This window comes from Nymphalis io, chromosome 3 (assembly GCF_905147045.1).
Source record: "Nymphalis io chromosome 3, ilAglIoxx1.1, whole genome shotgun sequence".
NCBI lineage: Eukaryota > Metazoa > Arthropoda > Insecta > Lepidoptera > Nymphalidae > Nymphalis > Nymphalis io.
Window position 1 is genome coordinate 3,425,090 of NC_065890.1, and position 15,205 is coordinate 3,440,294.

The 15,205-nt window shown below is 32.1% G+C and overlaps 2 protein-coding genes across 2 annotated transcripts; one reads left to right on the forward strand and one right to left on the reverse strand.

Moving 5' to 3' along the window:
* Window positions 1–161: 161 nt before the first annotated feature.
* On the reverse strand, window positions 162–8,497 carry LOC126781285 (alsin). The gene is made up of 9 exons (XM_050506181.1): window positions 5,200–8,497; window positions 4,786–5,117; window positions 4,500–4,714; window positions 4,070–4,406; window positions 3,581–3,840; window positions 3,163–3,339; window positions 2,398–2,576; window positions 1,976–2,139; window positions 162–1,772 (listed from the first exon to the last, which is right to left on the reverse strand). The coding sequence occupies exons 1-9, from the start codon at window positions 8,270–8,272 to the stop codon at window positions 1,725–1,727; spliced, it is 4,785 nt and encodes a 1,594-aa protein (XP_050362138.1). The 5' UTR covers window positions 8,273–8,497; the 3' UTR covers window positions 162–1,724.
* A 40-nt stretch (window positions 8,498–8,537) lies between these two features.
* On the forward strand, window positions 8,538–11,761 carry LOC126781317 (eukaryotic translation initiation factor 3 subunit H). Its single transcript, XM_050506249.1, has 5 exons — window positions 8,538–8,775; window positions 9,574–9,791; window positions 10,082–10,241; window positions 10,382–10,586; window positions 11,335–11,761. Exons 1-5 carry the CDS (start codon window positions 8,698–8,700, stop codon window positions 11,685–11,687), a joined length of 1,014 nt encoding a protein of 337 aa, XP_050362206.1. The 5' UTR covers window positions 8,538–8,697; the 3' UTR covers window positions 11,688–11,761.
* The last annotated feature ends 3,444 nt before the right edge of the window (window positions 11,762–15,205 follow it).

Below are 15,205 nucleotides of genomic sequence, written 5' to 3' on the forward strand. Positions count from 1 at the left end.
ATTTTTTTTTATTATATAGAATTATAATTATATCTAAAACTACAATATATATGAAAACTGATGAAACATTATTAGTTTCTTTACATATTTGTACTTATACTTTGGATATATATATTTCTTATTGAATTTCAAAACTAATATATATACTACAGATGGGTTAAAAGTATATTTCAAAGTTATGGAATTAGGTTTTTAAACTAACATTTCTCTAATTCTATTTCAATAAAGTTTAACTATGATGACATTTGCTAGGCAACTTAATATTTCTTAAAATTAATTAAAGCCCAAAAAATATAAATAGCTTTTAACATTTAAGAAATAATTATTAATAAAAAAACTTGTAAAAAAATAAAATTCATCCCTCTAAATATAACTATTTTGTTCTATAAAATTAAATAATTTGGAAAATTTATCAATCATACTATATCATTTAATTTAATAAATAATATATTTTTTATCTGTGTAATCCAAGATGGGTTACAAAAAGTTGATCAAAATTACAACAAATTCAAAGCAAATTAACTTCTATGATTTTTCTTTGGCACATTTTTATGTATACAATATTATCTGTGCATTTATACTTGCATTTTGGGTCGCCCAAGTGCATCTGATCGACGAATGAATCAATAAAAAATTACAACCTTAAGTAGGTACTACAAATGCGAACAGTTCTGATAATGCTAGTAAGTTCGTCTGGCACAATTAGTATAGTCGTAGTATATAAGCATGATTCCAACTTGTTTGTTTTTATTACCGTGGAAAAGTAAGTTGAGAAAAATTTCATTGTCTATGACGCTTTTATAAAGCCGGTGCTGCATTTACGTTTTGAAAATGTTCACTGTATCTGCTTAAATAAAACTATGTTTCTCAAAAATGTTCATGTAATAATCTTCATTTCAAACATATGACAATTAATATTTTAAATGATATGAATAATTTAGGTTTTAATGAAATCGCATTAAGTTTGCAAGTATTCCTTTTATCGGAATTTAAATTAAAAATTACGAATTAAGATATGTTATTCAATAAATAACAGCATAAATATCTAAATATAACAAATATTTAGGTACTATTGAAAAGTTTACGAAGGTGGGTAAAACATTGCTCTTTTTATTAAAGTTTCTTCAAATATATACACATACTTATGTTGGGCCTGCGTGTTATTTCGCGGGACAAACATAGTTGTCATTTCAAAAACACTAATATTGCTAAATAGCATACAATATATTAAAAATAAGTTTATGGCATCTATATAGACAAGTGGACAAATGGGCTTGAGGCACCCAAAATGGCTATTTTGAGTCACTTATTCGTGGTACAGTACATCTTACATCCCTTGAGTAGCGACGCATTAACAATCTCATTAATCATTTTTTCTAGTCTATTTATTCTATCTATAGAATAAGTGGTTTTCTTAACTGTCATTTTATAAGGTTTTGTATCATGAAAATAAAATCCTATCATTGTATTTTATTCAATTAGTATCAAAAGATATAATTAGACCAAATTGAGTCTGTTTACTTTAGGACCAAATGCTACTAACACTTTACCTTATAAATGTAAGTTTAAAATATTTAATAGTTTTTTTTTTTTAATTTGAATATTACTATCATTTTAAACGACAAAAACACGAACACATGCATCATCTAGCGAAATTTCATGCTTTAAAGCGCACCTTAGTTTTATTGCGAGATCAATATTTTATTGGATATATAATAATTATACTAAGAGTTGATGGACATCTTCTCCTGTAGAATTTGAAAATAACACGCCTGTAATTAAGAAAAAAAGATAAATTAAATAACAGATACAAGTAATTTGCAATGCATTGCAATATCAACTTTAAACCATGGTAAGACCGTTTAATTTCCTTTAAAACAATATAAACTTGTTTTACTAAATGCCAAAATCTATTGATAAAAAAAAAACTTTTAATATTAAAAAAAATATATATCGTGTTGTTATTAGTATTAACCTTTAACGTCGTAAACATAAGTCCCAGCTCGCCGTGCTGCATACCAGGTTCCAGGAAGTCCTCTACAAAGTGTATTTCAGAACCGAGTTGCAGAATGCGTGCTCGGACGACCACAAAATGGAAGACTGGGAAGAGTTCGTCCATACTCCACAGATAATGCGGACCTGGTGAAATGAATAAACAATAAATTGATTAACCTTAATATTTTTTCATGTACTTAAACGATAATAGCCGTTTGTTGATAATTGATTCAGTCTGGTTTTAATAGTTGGGGTTCCTTTTTTTTCTGGAGTGGGGGTAATCTCTCCCTTTACTTATCCTTTAGGTCGCTACGCTCATGATATTTTATAGATGTTTATAGAATATCACAACGAATTATTTTATCACTTCAATTTAAAAAAAGCTATTATTTCAACATTTACCTAATTCCTGTTGCACGGCAGTCGTCATTTTTTGGAAAGTACTGCGTATGACGAGGAGTTTTTCGATGGGGGAAAAGGTGGTCTTCAATTGCTGGAGGGTCTCCACTGCTTCATTGAATAGTTGTTCTTTCATAGGGGAGAAAGGTGGAGAAGACTGATGGCTGGTTGACCAAAATTTTCTGTAAAAATAAATCATAGAGTTGATTGGTGACAATTGTAATGTAAATTTAAGTAGCAAGGAAGCAAAGACGATATATATGTCAGAGATAATAAATTTAAGCGGGTATACGACGTCACTTATTTTATTAGAATAGCAACACCACACAAGGTGATTGACATCTTATGGGTTACTGGTCGGTTGTCAGACGTCAAGTTGTGAAAATATAAGACCTATTTTATTGTACAACTTAATAATGGAAATATAAAATATAATGGTGTATCTGTCAGTGGCGCCGGACGTGCGCACTGAGTGATTTAATAAAATCAACATATTGGACGAAAATGGCGGCCATTGAAATGGCAATACATTTGAATCCGCGACATGTATAATAGAGTAAAATGTTTATTATACAAGTACTTCTCAACTTGACAATATAAAAACAGCTTTAATTTTATTTATGTGAAAGTTTAATATCCTTTAACCGTTCACAATTTAAGATAAAACACTTTTTCAATTACTAGCTTACTTTTATTGCAACGATTATGGCAACGAATCCATCGGTTCCTGGTCTGAGTTCGTTATATATTACATTTATCTTAACTTACTGATCGATTCCTAGGAAAGCCATAAGCGTTATGTCAGGTTGTTTGTTCCATTTGAGGAGTCTCCTCCAGTACATATCGTCTTCTCGTTTGTTGTGCAAGGCGTATAGCACGAACAGAGCCGGATGTACTCTGGGTAATAATGTCGGCTGTAAAAGTGATGCTGCTGATACTACCTCACTGAAACACACACATTAAGAAAACTTAACGAGTTTTTAAGTCTATAAATCAGACTAGCAAATGTACCATCAGATGGTGAGCCACCTTCACACATACACTTATTTAGATAGTAAATAGTGGTTTAATTAAATCATCTGGCGTGTCATTTTTTTTTACGATGCTTGATGACGTCACGCGAGTCATTTAGTAACGTACAATGTAAGCGTCATCGTTTTAAAAAATCTATTAATATTAAACTTACCCATCTATCGGATTGCTTTGCTCATTATCGTCTGGATCATCTTTAGTCTTATATGGCAACACAATATCCGTGCCTTCTAATGGTAATGCCGGGAACAAAAGTCGAACAACTTGGTACAGTCTTGTAGTAATACTCTTCAGTTCTTTGACAGCATGACTTAACAAAAGTGGATGGACGCGGACACCGCCGTAGGTTGTGTTGAAAGCGTTAGTTAGGCTTAAAACGAGTTGTCCTAAAGGATGATGTGTAGACTCACAAGCCTGGAAATGACAAAATTAGTTTTTAGCTTATTTTTTTACTGTACTGAAAATATATAATATGTACTGAGGTTTGTTTTTAAAATAGATACATAATAATTAAACTCTCTATTAATTGAAAGTGGAATTTATTCTACTGTCGAATATATAAAACTTTACGATTCATCAATGACCTAAAAAGATAACAAAATAGGTTTTATATCTATTTATTTTATTAAGATAACATACTCACATTATACAAATATTGTTTTAATTCCATGTAATCATTTAAAGCCAGCGTTTTTTGGCCAAACTGCGGTATGACTTCTAAGCAATCCACTGACTTTTCTAAATCGGACGATTTCGATTTTTTTGCAGAAATTGTGGTATGTTTTTCTTTATGAGAACAAGATATGGCAACGGCGACGTTTTGCCATATTTTGACGTTATCTGTTACAGCCGATGTACCATTCGAAAAATGATTGCCGTTCGGAGTGAGAACGGTTTCAGATACACCCATGCATTGAAAACATTGTCGAAATATTGCGTTCCATTTCTGGTTTGGTACTACACTTAATTTGCCAAATGAGCTAATATTTAGAAAGAAAAATAAAATATTGATTATTTCATCAACATTAATTATATAAGAAAACACACACACACATAGCAAATTGAATACTTACTTCGGTCTTGAGTTGTCCGGAAGGACAGGATTAGACACATTCAGATGCATGATTCCATTAGATATTTTCACCCCTTCTGTCCAGGCTCCGCTGAGAGAACCTTCAATTTTATCACCGCTTGAAAAAGTTAACACACCCTTTCCTGAAAATACACCAGCTGATCTGAACTCGCCCTCATAATGAGTTCCATCTTCGAAAACCATTACTCCGTGACCCTGTAAACGATTAACACAATTTAAGGTATTATGATTAATTAATATTAAACATTTAATATGACAAAACATACAGTTAATACATCCTGCATAAACAATCCTTCATAGTAAATACCATCTAAGGTGACGATCAGACCACAGCCATGTTTTTTGTTGTCACTCCAGTTACCGAGATATTTTTCTCCTTTACCAATATCGTCCATGACGCCGTAGCCATGTCTGACGCCGACTACCCATTCCCCAGTGTATATTGTAGCTGTAGATGTAGTAAAATCACCCTGTCTTTTAATACCATGTCCATGAGGATGACCATCTTTAAAGTATCCCTCGTAAATGTCCCCAGATGTGTATTTTAGAACACCGTAACCATTTTGCAGATTATCTTTCCATTGGCCTTCATAAATTCCTATAAACAATATATATTAATCTTCATTTTTTATATCTTAAGAATATTGTTGACAATAAATCGATTGAAGTGTTTATATTACCTACTCCAGGAATTTCCATTTTTCCGTGGCCACATAGAGAATTCAATTGAAACTGTCCTACGTAATATTTGCCATCCGGCCATTCAATTTTACCACTACCGTGAATCTTACCATCTAGCCATCGACCATTATATTTGGCATCTTTGTAAAATGCTGCCTTATTTGAAAATGTATAACTAGCTGTCCGGATAGCTGGGGGCTTGAATGTTGATTCTTTATTTAAAACTGTTCGAATTGATGAATTCAAAGCATGTAACCATTCGGTTTTTTCTTCTTCGGAAGTAGTAGTAACACATATTACTTCTTCTGGAGTTGTAAGCTGCAATGCATTTTGTATCGAGTCACTGTTTGGGACGGCTTCAACCCATAATGTTTCTAATGGATGGACGTTCGGTGTACTTCCGCTAACATGGACGAATAAATCATTAAATAGAATGAACCAATGGCTGCTGAATCTTCCAGGATTCACTAAATTTAAAGGCCGAGATTTAGATTCTCTGATCAATCGTCTTTCAGGCATTCTATACAAATCTAAACTTTTTCCTATAGTTTCCCAAAATAACTTCGTCACATCGGCTTCTTTTCTCTTTTTCTCTTGGTCTTCAATCAGTATGTCTAATGATGAAACAACCTTGGCTATTTTTTCTTCCACAATCGTTTTGTGATCGGCCTTTTTACGCTTTGTTTTATGACGTAGTAGCGACTGAGATATGCATTTGTATGAGCTTAATCTTGTCAATGGTTGCACAAACGCTAACGAAACAACAGTTTCCAATGTCTTTTTGTTATTTTTCTGTTTATTCGTTGGTAATTGATCACTAAATAAATTATAGACACTTGATGGAACATCAACAATATTGTTTATATGAGCGAAGCCACCAATAACAATTAGATTGCTTATACTAATATAATACTTTCTATATAAATAAATAAATTCTTCTAAATTTTTTATTAAAGAAATATCACATTCGTTTATGTGCTTCTCAGCATATTGCCAAGTTGATAGAACATTCAAAGCAGTTATATTTAATATGTCACCAAATATATCACAAACAGTTTCATATACATTGGAATGTGTAGTAATTGCTTTGCTTTTTTTGAGGAAAGGCTTCACTAATGAATGATATATTAAAAGCATTTCTTCTAGGTATCTTTGAGCAATAGACAAATTTTGAAATTCTGGGCATATTGTGGATTTCTCTACAGAACAGTAACTTATGTTGCCAGAAGACAATACCCTCCAATGGTAGCATAAGTTTTCCGGTTTAATGCTAAGACTTTGAGATTCATTGGCATTGCTTTGATAGTTTTTATCTTTGTCACTAGAAATTTCATCATTTTTTTTATTTAAATTAACAACACTGTCAGTAAATCCGTCTAGATGTTTACCCACATAGAAAATGTTTTCATTGTGTGTGTAGGCAAGAGTGTGGTTATCAGTAGCTATCATGTCCCTTATACGGTCACTATCAGAATTTTCTGTAAATTGCTTAGGGCTACTTTTATCTTCTCTTGAATCAAAGCTAACTTGATTGAAATGATTATAGCCCCACATAAAAAGTCTGCCATCTAAAGTTAAAGCACTGCAGTGCCATTTACCACAAGAAACCTTTTGCAAGCCAAAACCAGATAAACTCATAACTATCATTGGTTTAATTCTTTTAACCGTATCACCTATACCTAATTGCCCATGTGATATGTCACCCCATGTCCACAATTCAGTTGCTAATATATTTTTCCCAAGTTTCGACATGTTTTTGAGATTCTCATTTTTTCTCGCTGTTTCAAACTCTTTTTCACTACTAATTGTACTTGTTGAAAATTGTAGATCTTCAAATTTGTTAGAAATGCTGTACATAAGTGAGTTTACTTCTTCATTAAAGTTACGGTTCAGAAGTTCAACTGTTTCATTGTTATCACTACTTCCACTTACATGTCTTGATAGAGTAGCTACTTTATCTCCAACTGTTTTAACACCTTCATAAACAAAATTTGTAAGGTTAGAAACATTTTCTTTAATTATTCTTGTAGGTTTCTCAGTATATTCTACTAAATAATCTTCCCCTGCAGATACCCATGACAGCTGTCTACTTAAAAACTGTCTTGCGGCATCAGTGTTAATAAATATATTATTTATTTTTTCTGTATTAGTATGATCACTTTCACTATGTTCTCTATAATCATCATCATTATCAACATTTTCTACTCGTAGTTCATTATCTGTTTCTAAATTATTATTTACAAATTGTATGGCATCAGGTTTTTCAACTTTGGACTCTTCAGAAGAAGGACTTGAATCTTCTGTAAGACTTTGAGCATCAACATGAACATCGGTTTGAGGAGCAGTTGTACTACTTGAATCTTCACTAGACTTACTTATATGAACTCCGAGGGGACAAGTTTCAGACAAGGAAGGAACTGATGCTGGTGAAGCCAGCCCAATAATTGTTTGACACTGTGAGCAATTAGATGCAAACACTTCTTCGTCATCATTTTCACTATCAGTATCATAATTGCCAGAGTGTTTTACATTTTTCCTTGCTATCACAGCAGCGAAATCTTGACCTACAGAAGCACTGTACACTGTCCTTCCCTCAAAGAATGGGACTTTCTTAATACTATTAGTCTCTAATGCTATTTGAGGCATTACACCAGAGCCCCAGAGATGTCCATCACTGCTAATAAATAGTTGCCCAAAATCACTTGTCACTACATTTCTAAATTTTACTTTATAACTAGAACTTTTAAAGCCATGAGGGCAACACTTTGAGTCCTCTTTAACAACAATTTCCTCTTTGTTTTTGAAATAAGAATTTGTTTTATATAGGCGTCCATGTACATCAATGATATATAAGATATCATTGTGGTAAGATATGTCTATAGCTGAAATACCGCTAATTTTTTTAAAACTTAAATTATCTTCCGTAACAGTGCAATAATAAAGGCCATGGTCACTTCCAAGAACAATGAAATCTGTGTCCAAAGAACAAAGTTTAACAATCTTATCAGGTACCTGTTGCAAAGAGGGTATATTTAATGCTGTTATACCTCTCCAGAACTTGTGCTGACTCATTTTAGGAACACTTTCTCCTTCCTGTTATTGAAACTAGGCGGATCATTATGATCAATTAAGGCGGTTATTTATTTTCTCACAACAAACTCATATTCATAGCAAGTGACGATTTTATATTGATCACTATTGTATGCTTGAGATACGACACACTAATTGATTTAGGAAAACTTTTGATACTAATATTTTATTTATTATGCAAAATTGATAATGATTAACTTCGAATACTAGGAATGGGTTGACGTTTGAGGTTTGACAGCTGATTTAGAATGTCAGAAATAAGCATCATACTTTAAAAATGACATTTAGAAATTACTTGGACGAGTATTCGAGTGTCTGATATAATCTGTATTTAAAGCAGAAATTATTTATAAAGAGCTGTCAAGCTCGTGCTGTACAAGTGTTCAATTCGCCTTTTTCTCCTAAAAATGGCGAGTCGTGGTGCAGCATCTAGACGCGTTCCCGAAAATGAAGCTGCAATTACTTATGTGCAGTGCGATGGATTGGTAAATAATAAGATTTTACTGTTTCTAGAGAAATAATTTCTTATATTAACTTCACAAAGCATACATTTAAATCTGTTGACGCGTCATGTAAGCTATGAATTTGGCTTATTCTTATATCTTTTGCCAGTTTATTTATGAAGGAGTGATTGATTTTTTATAAATTAATCTTGTGATACTATAAATAATATCTAGATTCGTATGTTTTTATAAATATCGGTTGTAATATGTTCTTTTTGTATAGGTTATAATTTACCCCAAATTAGTTTATTTACCTGTGGACATATGACTCATAAACTGTTTTGAGATGCTCACCTCACTTTCTACTATTCGAAGTTATATGTTTATTATGTTTCAAAGGTTGATTGATCTCTATTAACAGTTATGTGTTTATGATGTATTGCTTAAAAAAGGATGTGCCGTTGCAAGTAACTTCAAACTCATATAAAGAAAACTACGTGTCTCCGCGGGCTGATGGGTGTGTCGTTTAAAAGGGGCAACCAACCCTTAAAAAAATTAATACAGGTTATCAACCCCAAATTCGAGTTGCGAATTTCTAATGCGATCCCTATTGTTTCAAATATATTTCGACTTTGTTTATATGCTAATAAATGTTGAATTTGATGTATTTATTTAATTTATTTTCATTAAAAAACCCCTATATAATGAAATCTATCAAAAAACTTAAAAATTATTGATGGATATTCATTTCAGCTTCATTATATTTAACTTACAAGCACTTGCTTTCAAAGTAAAATTTTATTTTCTTATTTTTAATATTTTTGAATTCTGTTATTAAAGGCGGTGATGAAGATAGTGAAACACTGTCATGAAGAATCATATAGTAATATGGAAGTGGCCCAAGGGGCTCTTCTTGGGTTAGTTGTGGAAAACCGCCTAGAGATCACCAACTGCTTCCCATTCCCGAAACACGATGAGGCAATGGACGAGGAAGAATACCAGTTGGATATGATGCGGAGACTCCGACGGGTCAACGTTGATCACTTCCATGTGGGTTGGTATGTATCAATTATAATGTCTTTATTGAGAGAATGTTATTTTTTTCAGTGTCATATAGTGTAGCCATAAAAGTTTGTTGAAAAATACTGTTATATTATATTCATTAAACATGTTTCATAAAAAAACTGTCATAATTTATAAAAGAAAGTGAGTTTGAACTACTAAATAAAAGTCAATAATCATTGCAGGACTAAAACTGTCATTGTGTCTCTCAGATACAAATTCAAGATGCTCTAATATTGAGTCAAATTAATATAATGTCATAATAAAATTTTCACCATAATTTTAGGTACCAGAGTGCAGATGTGGGTAACTTCTTGAGCCAATCGCTATTGGAGTCACAGTACCACTATCAGACATCAATTGAGGAGAGTGTTGTCGTTATCTACGACACTAAGAAGTCGGCTAGAGGTTTCTTGACTTTAAAAGCTTACCGTCTAACTCCGCAAGTAAGTGCACAAATTCAAGTTAAGTAATAGATGCAAACGTAATTGTCATTATAATTTGGATGTCTAATAAACATATCAGATATCAATTAGTTGATATTTTTACTTAAATTTTACAATAACATTATTTTTTTTATTTTAAGGCTATAGCAATGTACAAGGAGAGAGATTATACACCAGAAGCATTACGTAACTTAAAGATTGGTTATGAGAGCCTTTTCATTGAGGTGCCAATTGTCATCCGCAACTCGCCTCTGACCAACATTATGATGTCAGAGCTTTCTGAGATGATCCCTGAGGAGGAAGGCTCCAAGTTTCTGGATTTGGGAACTGCGTCAGTCCTTGAAGGTAAAAATATGCAAAGATTCTTGAAAGGAATTTTGTCTTAGACTATAATTTGAAATAGAATCTTAATCTCTCTGAAATATATTCTTGCCCTATTCCATGCTACCTAACAATTTCTTACAAAAAAGTTGTTTAAAAAAGCAATATCATTAATTTATTTAATTATTAATTTGACTTCCAACCCTTTGTTCAGACTACTTATCTCTTCTGTTTATATATTTTCAATATTTATATTTATGATTTTTGTCTTACTATAATCCAAATTTGAAGTCTTAATATTTAAACCTAGCTTAAAAAATGTTCATTCTGAAGGAATATATATTTAACGCAGTTAGTTCTTTAATGGAGAACTAACAAGCACTGCACATGTACAAAAAATGTTTCCCTTTAAATAATTGATAAATCCAATGTTTTCTATAGCAACAGTAGCCAGTGTTTATTGCTAGTTTACTAATGATAATGTTTACTAATCTGCGTGTAGTACTTAATGAAATTTAAAATTTTTCATAAATATATTTATTATAAAAATATATAATATTTACTTAAAAAATTTTTTTTTGGTTGCTATGTTTATTCCAAAAAAAACCTTTTCCTACAATACATTGCCAATTTCAAATATATCCTTATGTATAATGCAAAGAATTATTCTTATTTTAAAAATACAGAAATCGTCAAAACACTGCTACATCATTTGTTTTCATTAATTTTAGTATTAAAAAAAACATATACACAATATGATATTTGTTTGTAGGCCAATTAAGGAGTTTGATGGAAAGGGTTGATGAACTGAACCAGGAGGCCATTAAATTTAACCGCTACCAGCAGTTAGTAGTCCGCCAGCAGCAAGACAAACACCGTTGGTTGCTTAAGCGGGCTCAAGAGAATGCTGCTCGAGCTGCCAAGGACGAGGCACCTTTACCCGAGGAAGACGTCAACAAACTGTTCAAGCCCCACACAGTTCCACCAAGGCTTAATCCTATGATCGTGGCTGGTCAAATTAACACATACAGCGCACATATAAGTCAGTTCTGTTCTCAGAGTCTGGCTAAGTTGTATCTGACTCAAGCACTCCAGAATGCTAAGGAAGCGAAACAGAACAATTAGATAATGTTTTGATTTGAATTAAGCTGTGAACTGTGTAAATCTTTGGTTTTTATTAAACCTATATCAAAATTAAATGTGTTTCTATAAAGTTTCTATAAAGTTTGAAAATAATTATTCAGCAGTGTTGCCACTCAATAAAGTATAATTTGATTTCAATTATTTTGTGTTGCTTTTATTATAAAACCAAGGTTAGTGTATTTAAATGATCACTGAACTTGTGACAACAAAAATTAAAATTCAATAAATCATGTATCCATCTAAAAGTTAAGTTTCCACTTAGTACTAAACAGTTAATAATATTACGTTCTAAGTACTGATGTTATATAAAATAATTTAATAATATCAATTTTTGTCTAGAATTACTTCTTGATAAAAAATTTATTGATCTTTTAATGTAATATTTCTGAAGAAAGTAGTTGACAGTTATACAATATTTTTTTTTAATATATATTCTTTGGTAGCCTAGTAAATAATATATTTTAATAAATTATTTTACACGAGATTACCTGTTATAAACATCATTTTAAGGGCCCACCCCTTAAAATGGTGTGGTAACTTTATTTATTTAGTTTCTCAGTTATTTTTAACATCCACAATTTACTTAAAGAAATCATTATGTAAAACTTGTTATCGTAAATGAAGGTTAATACTGCGTTCCCCGGGTTCGCGTCCTTAATAAAATGCAAAATCCGTTAGGTACCAACTGTACACAATTCCGCTACATTATTATACCTGTTATTAAATAAGAGAGGAAATAAACCTTTTTCTTGTTTACTAAATGTGTAGTATTACATACTTCCTTAATTAGGCTAATTTTATCTTTATAACGTGGGCCCCACAATGTTTTTCCGGGTAAGCGTTACTGAGCTAGTGCCGACAAAGTTAATGGCGATACTGGATTGTCCCTTGATTACCACAAATTGCTTTATCCCGGCCAAGTTCGACGCCGCCCCTGTATAATTGAGGGCAATTTGTCCTACTCCTAAATTACGCAATTTTCTAAACTTTTAATGCTTATAAGAATTATATGAATATCGTTTATAGTGATTAAATTTGCCGTATATTATAGCATGACGTTTCAAAGTACACTTCGTGTATAAATTTTGAATTATGAAATTATATATATATAAAATTTAATATTTGATTTCATGTATATATGTGGAATGATATTAAATGTCTACAATTTTTCGTATAGTAAAAAAAGAGAAGTAATGAAGTAAATCCTAAAACAACTTTGAAGATCAACAAAGTAATGTTTGTTGTTTTTTTTTCATATATTGTGCCTATAAAGATAAAATAGCAAATTTCTATAAAGAATTTTTATTAAGCTTACAAGATTATAAATATTTTTGTTCGTAATTATACATTGTTCAAACCCGTCTTAATTACATATTGATATTTATAATTAATTACTAAATAACAAACTTGTGCGGTTAGCATTTAAATATTAACATTGCGTGTGACATGACTACGTCCGACCTTAATATGTATTATTTATGAGACAATTTTCATTTAATAAAGCTATCAAAGAAAGGAAATAAGATGTCTTGGGGTCCAATTGACTTTCGTGACCAATTTGAAAAGTTGATTATAATTACTATGAACCGCAATTATCAAGTAACCGCAAAGATTACGCGTTACGTGAATATGTCTAATTTGGGTATAATTTAAGGATTCCATCATGCGTTTTTACCTATTTCAACATAACTGTAGCCGTGACTTTATGTGTATAATTGTATTTTGCAGAATTTGTTTTTTATCTTTTGCGTTCAATTTGCGTTTATCTAATAATCTCATGTTGGTAATGCCCTCATGACATTTCGGCCATGGTGGTTTCTTATCAAATACTAGCCGACTGCGCAGGAGATCTAGTGCATTAGTATTATACGCCCAACATAGATGCGCTCTGTATTGTCTCTCATTGTATTTTATATTTCAAATACAAGTCATAGAAATAATTTGTTATAATACGGAATGTATTTTAAATAAGGGCGAAAAAAGTCATTTGTATATAGCATGTGCTTTGCCCAGTCCTGATTGCAATAGACCTGTCTTTGTAATCTAAATATGAAATTGTCTGTTTATTTGAACGCACTAATCTTAGGATCTGCGGTCTACCAGTTCGGTGTAAAAATATATTTTGCGTTAGATAGCTTTTATATTAATAGAAAGTATAGACTTTTTCAAAACATCCTGCTAAGACTCATAGTGGCGGGGAAGTAACGTTTAAATTGGTATAATCACGCGGAGCAGCTATTACCATGATATATTTATATAATATTGAAATATATCAATAATCGTGTACTTACGCCTTACTTTTACTACATTAGATGAAAGTGAAATCGTTATACTATTTTCTATAATTCTATGCTATACTATATACCTACAAACTCATCACGGAAAAATACCTACTTATTATAAATAATATATAAATATATAATTAGATTGCGTTGTAAAACAGCGAGCAATGGTAAATTTGATTCCGAATGCCTCGTGTTTCGCGCGATTATAGAGCCGTTTACGCCAGCGATATATGCACCGATGTACATACTGAGTAACCCTCTAAATAATGGTAATAAAATAATGCCGGTAGGGCCCTAAACCTCTACATTAAAAAGTGATCTCGTGGTAACATATTTCGTCACATGGCTTTTGCGAAGTGACCTACTGATCGAAATGAAAGACGTCTTACGTAAAAAAAGATAGATCATTGATAGACAGATAAGCTGATGTATGTAGTGCTAAAAGAACAAACTCGAAACTCACCGCAGAACATGTTTGTAATTCTGCATTTGAACTTGCACGTTTTTTTATAGCATATTTAGGTGGACAAGCATATGGGCCAACTGATGGTAAGTAGTAACCAACGCCCATAGACATTTATATAGGCATTGTAAGAAATGTCAATCATCACTTACATCACCAATGCACCACCAACCTTGGGGACTAAGGTTTTATGCCCCTTGTGCCTATAACTACACTGGCTCACTCACCCTTCAAACCGGAACACAACAATACCAAGTACTGCTGTTTTGCGGTAGAATATCTGATGAGTGGGTGGTATCTACCCAGACGAGCTTGCACAAAGCCTTACCACTTATAAATACAGCCGAATCAGGTTAAAGCAATAGGTTAGGCCTAGGCCCCACATTAACAGGATTTTACATGTCGCTATTAATTTGACTTGGATAAATGGGAAGTTTGACAATTGTTGAATGCACTTTGTGTTGTTGTTAGCAGGGGGATTGTCAATACAAAATTATAACATATAGTATATATGTTACTTATATGTAACCTATATTTTATAATAAAACCCGTTTAAGTATCATGAAAACAATGTCCTTTAGAGCATTTATGAACCGGTTGGCGTGGTTGGTAGAAACTTGTCTTTCACGCCGAAGGTTGTGAGTTCGATTCCCACCCAGGACAGACATTCGTGTGCATGAACATATCTGTTTGTCCTGAGTCTGGGTGTAATTATCTATATATGTATGTATTTATAAAAGAAAAGTAGTATA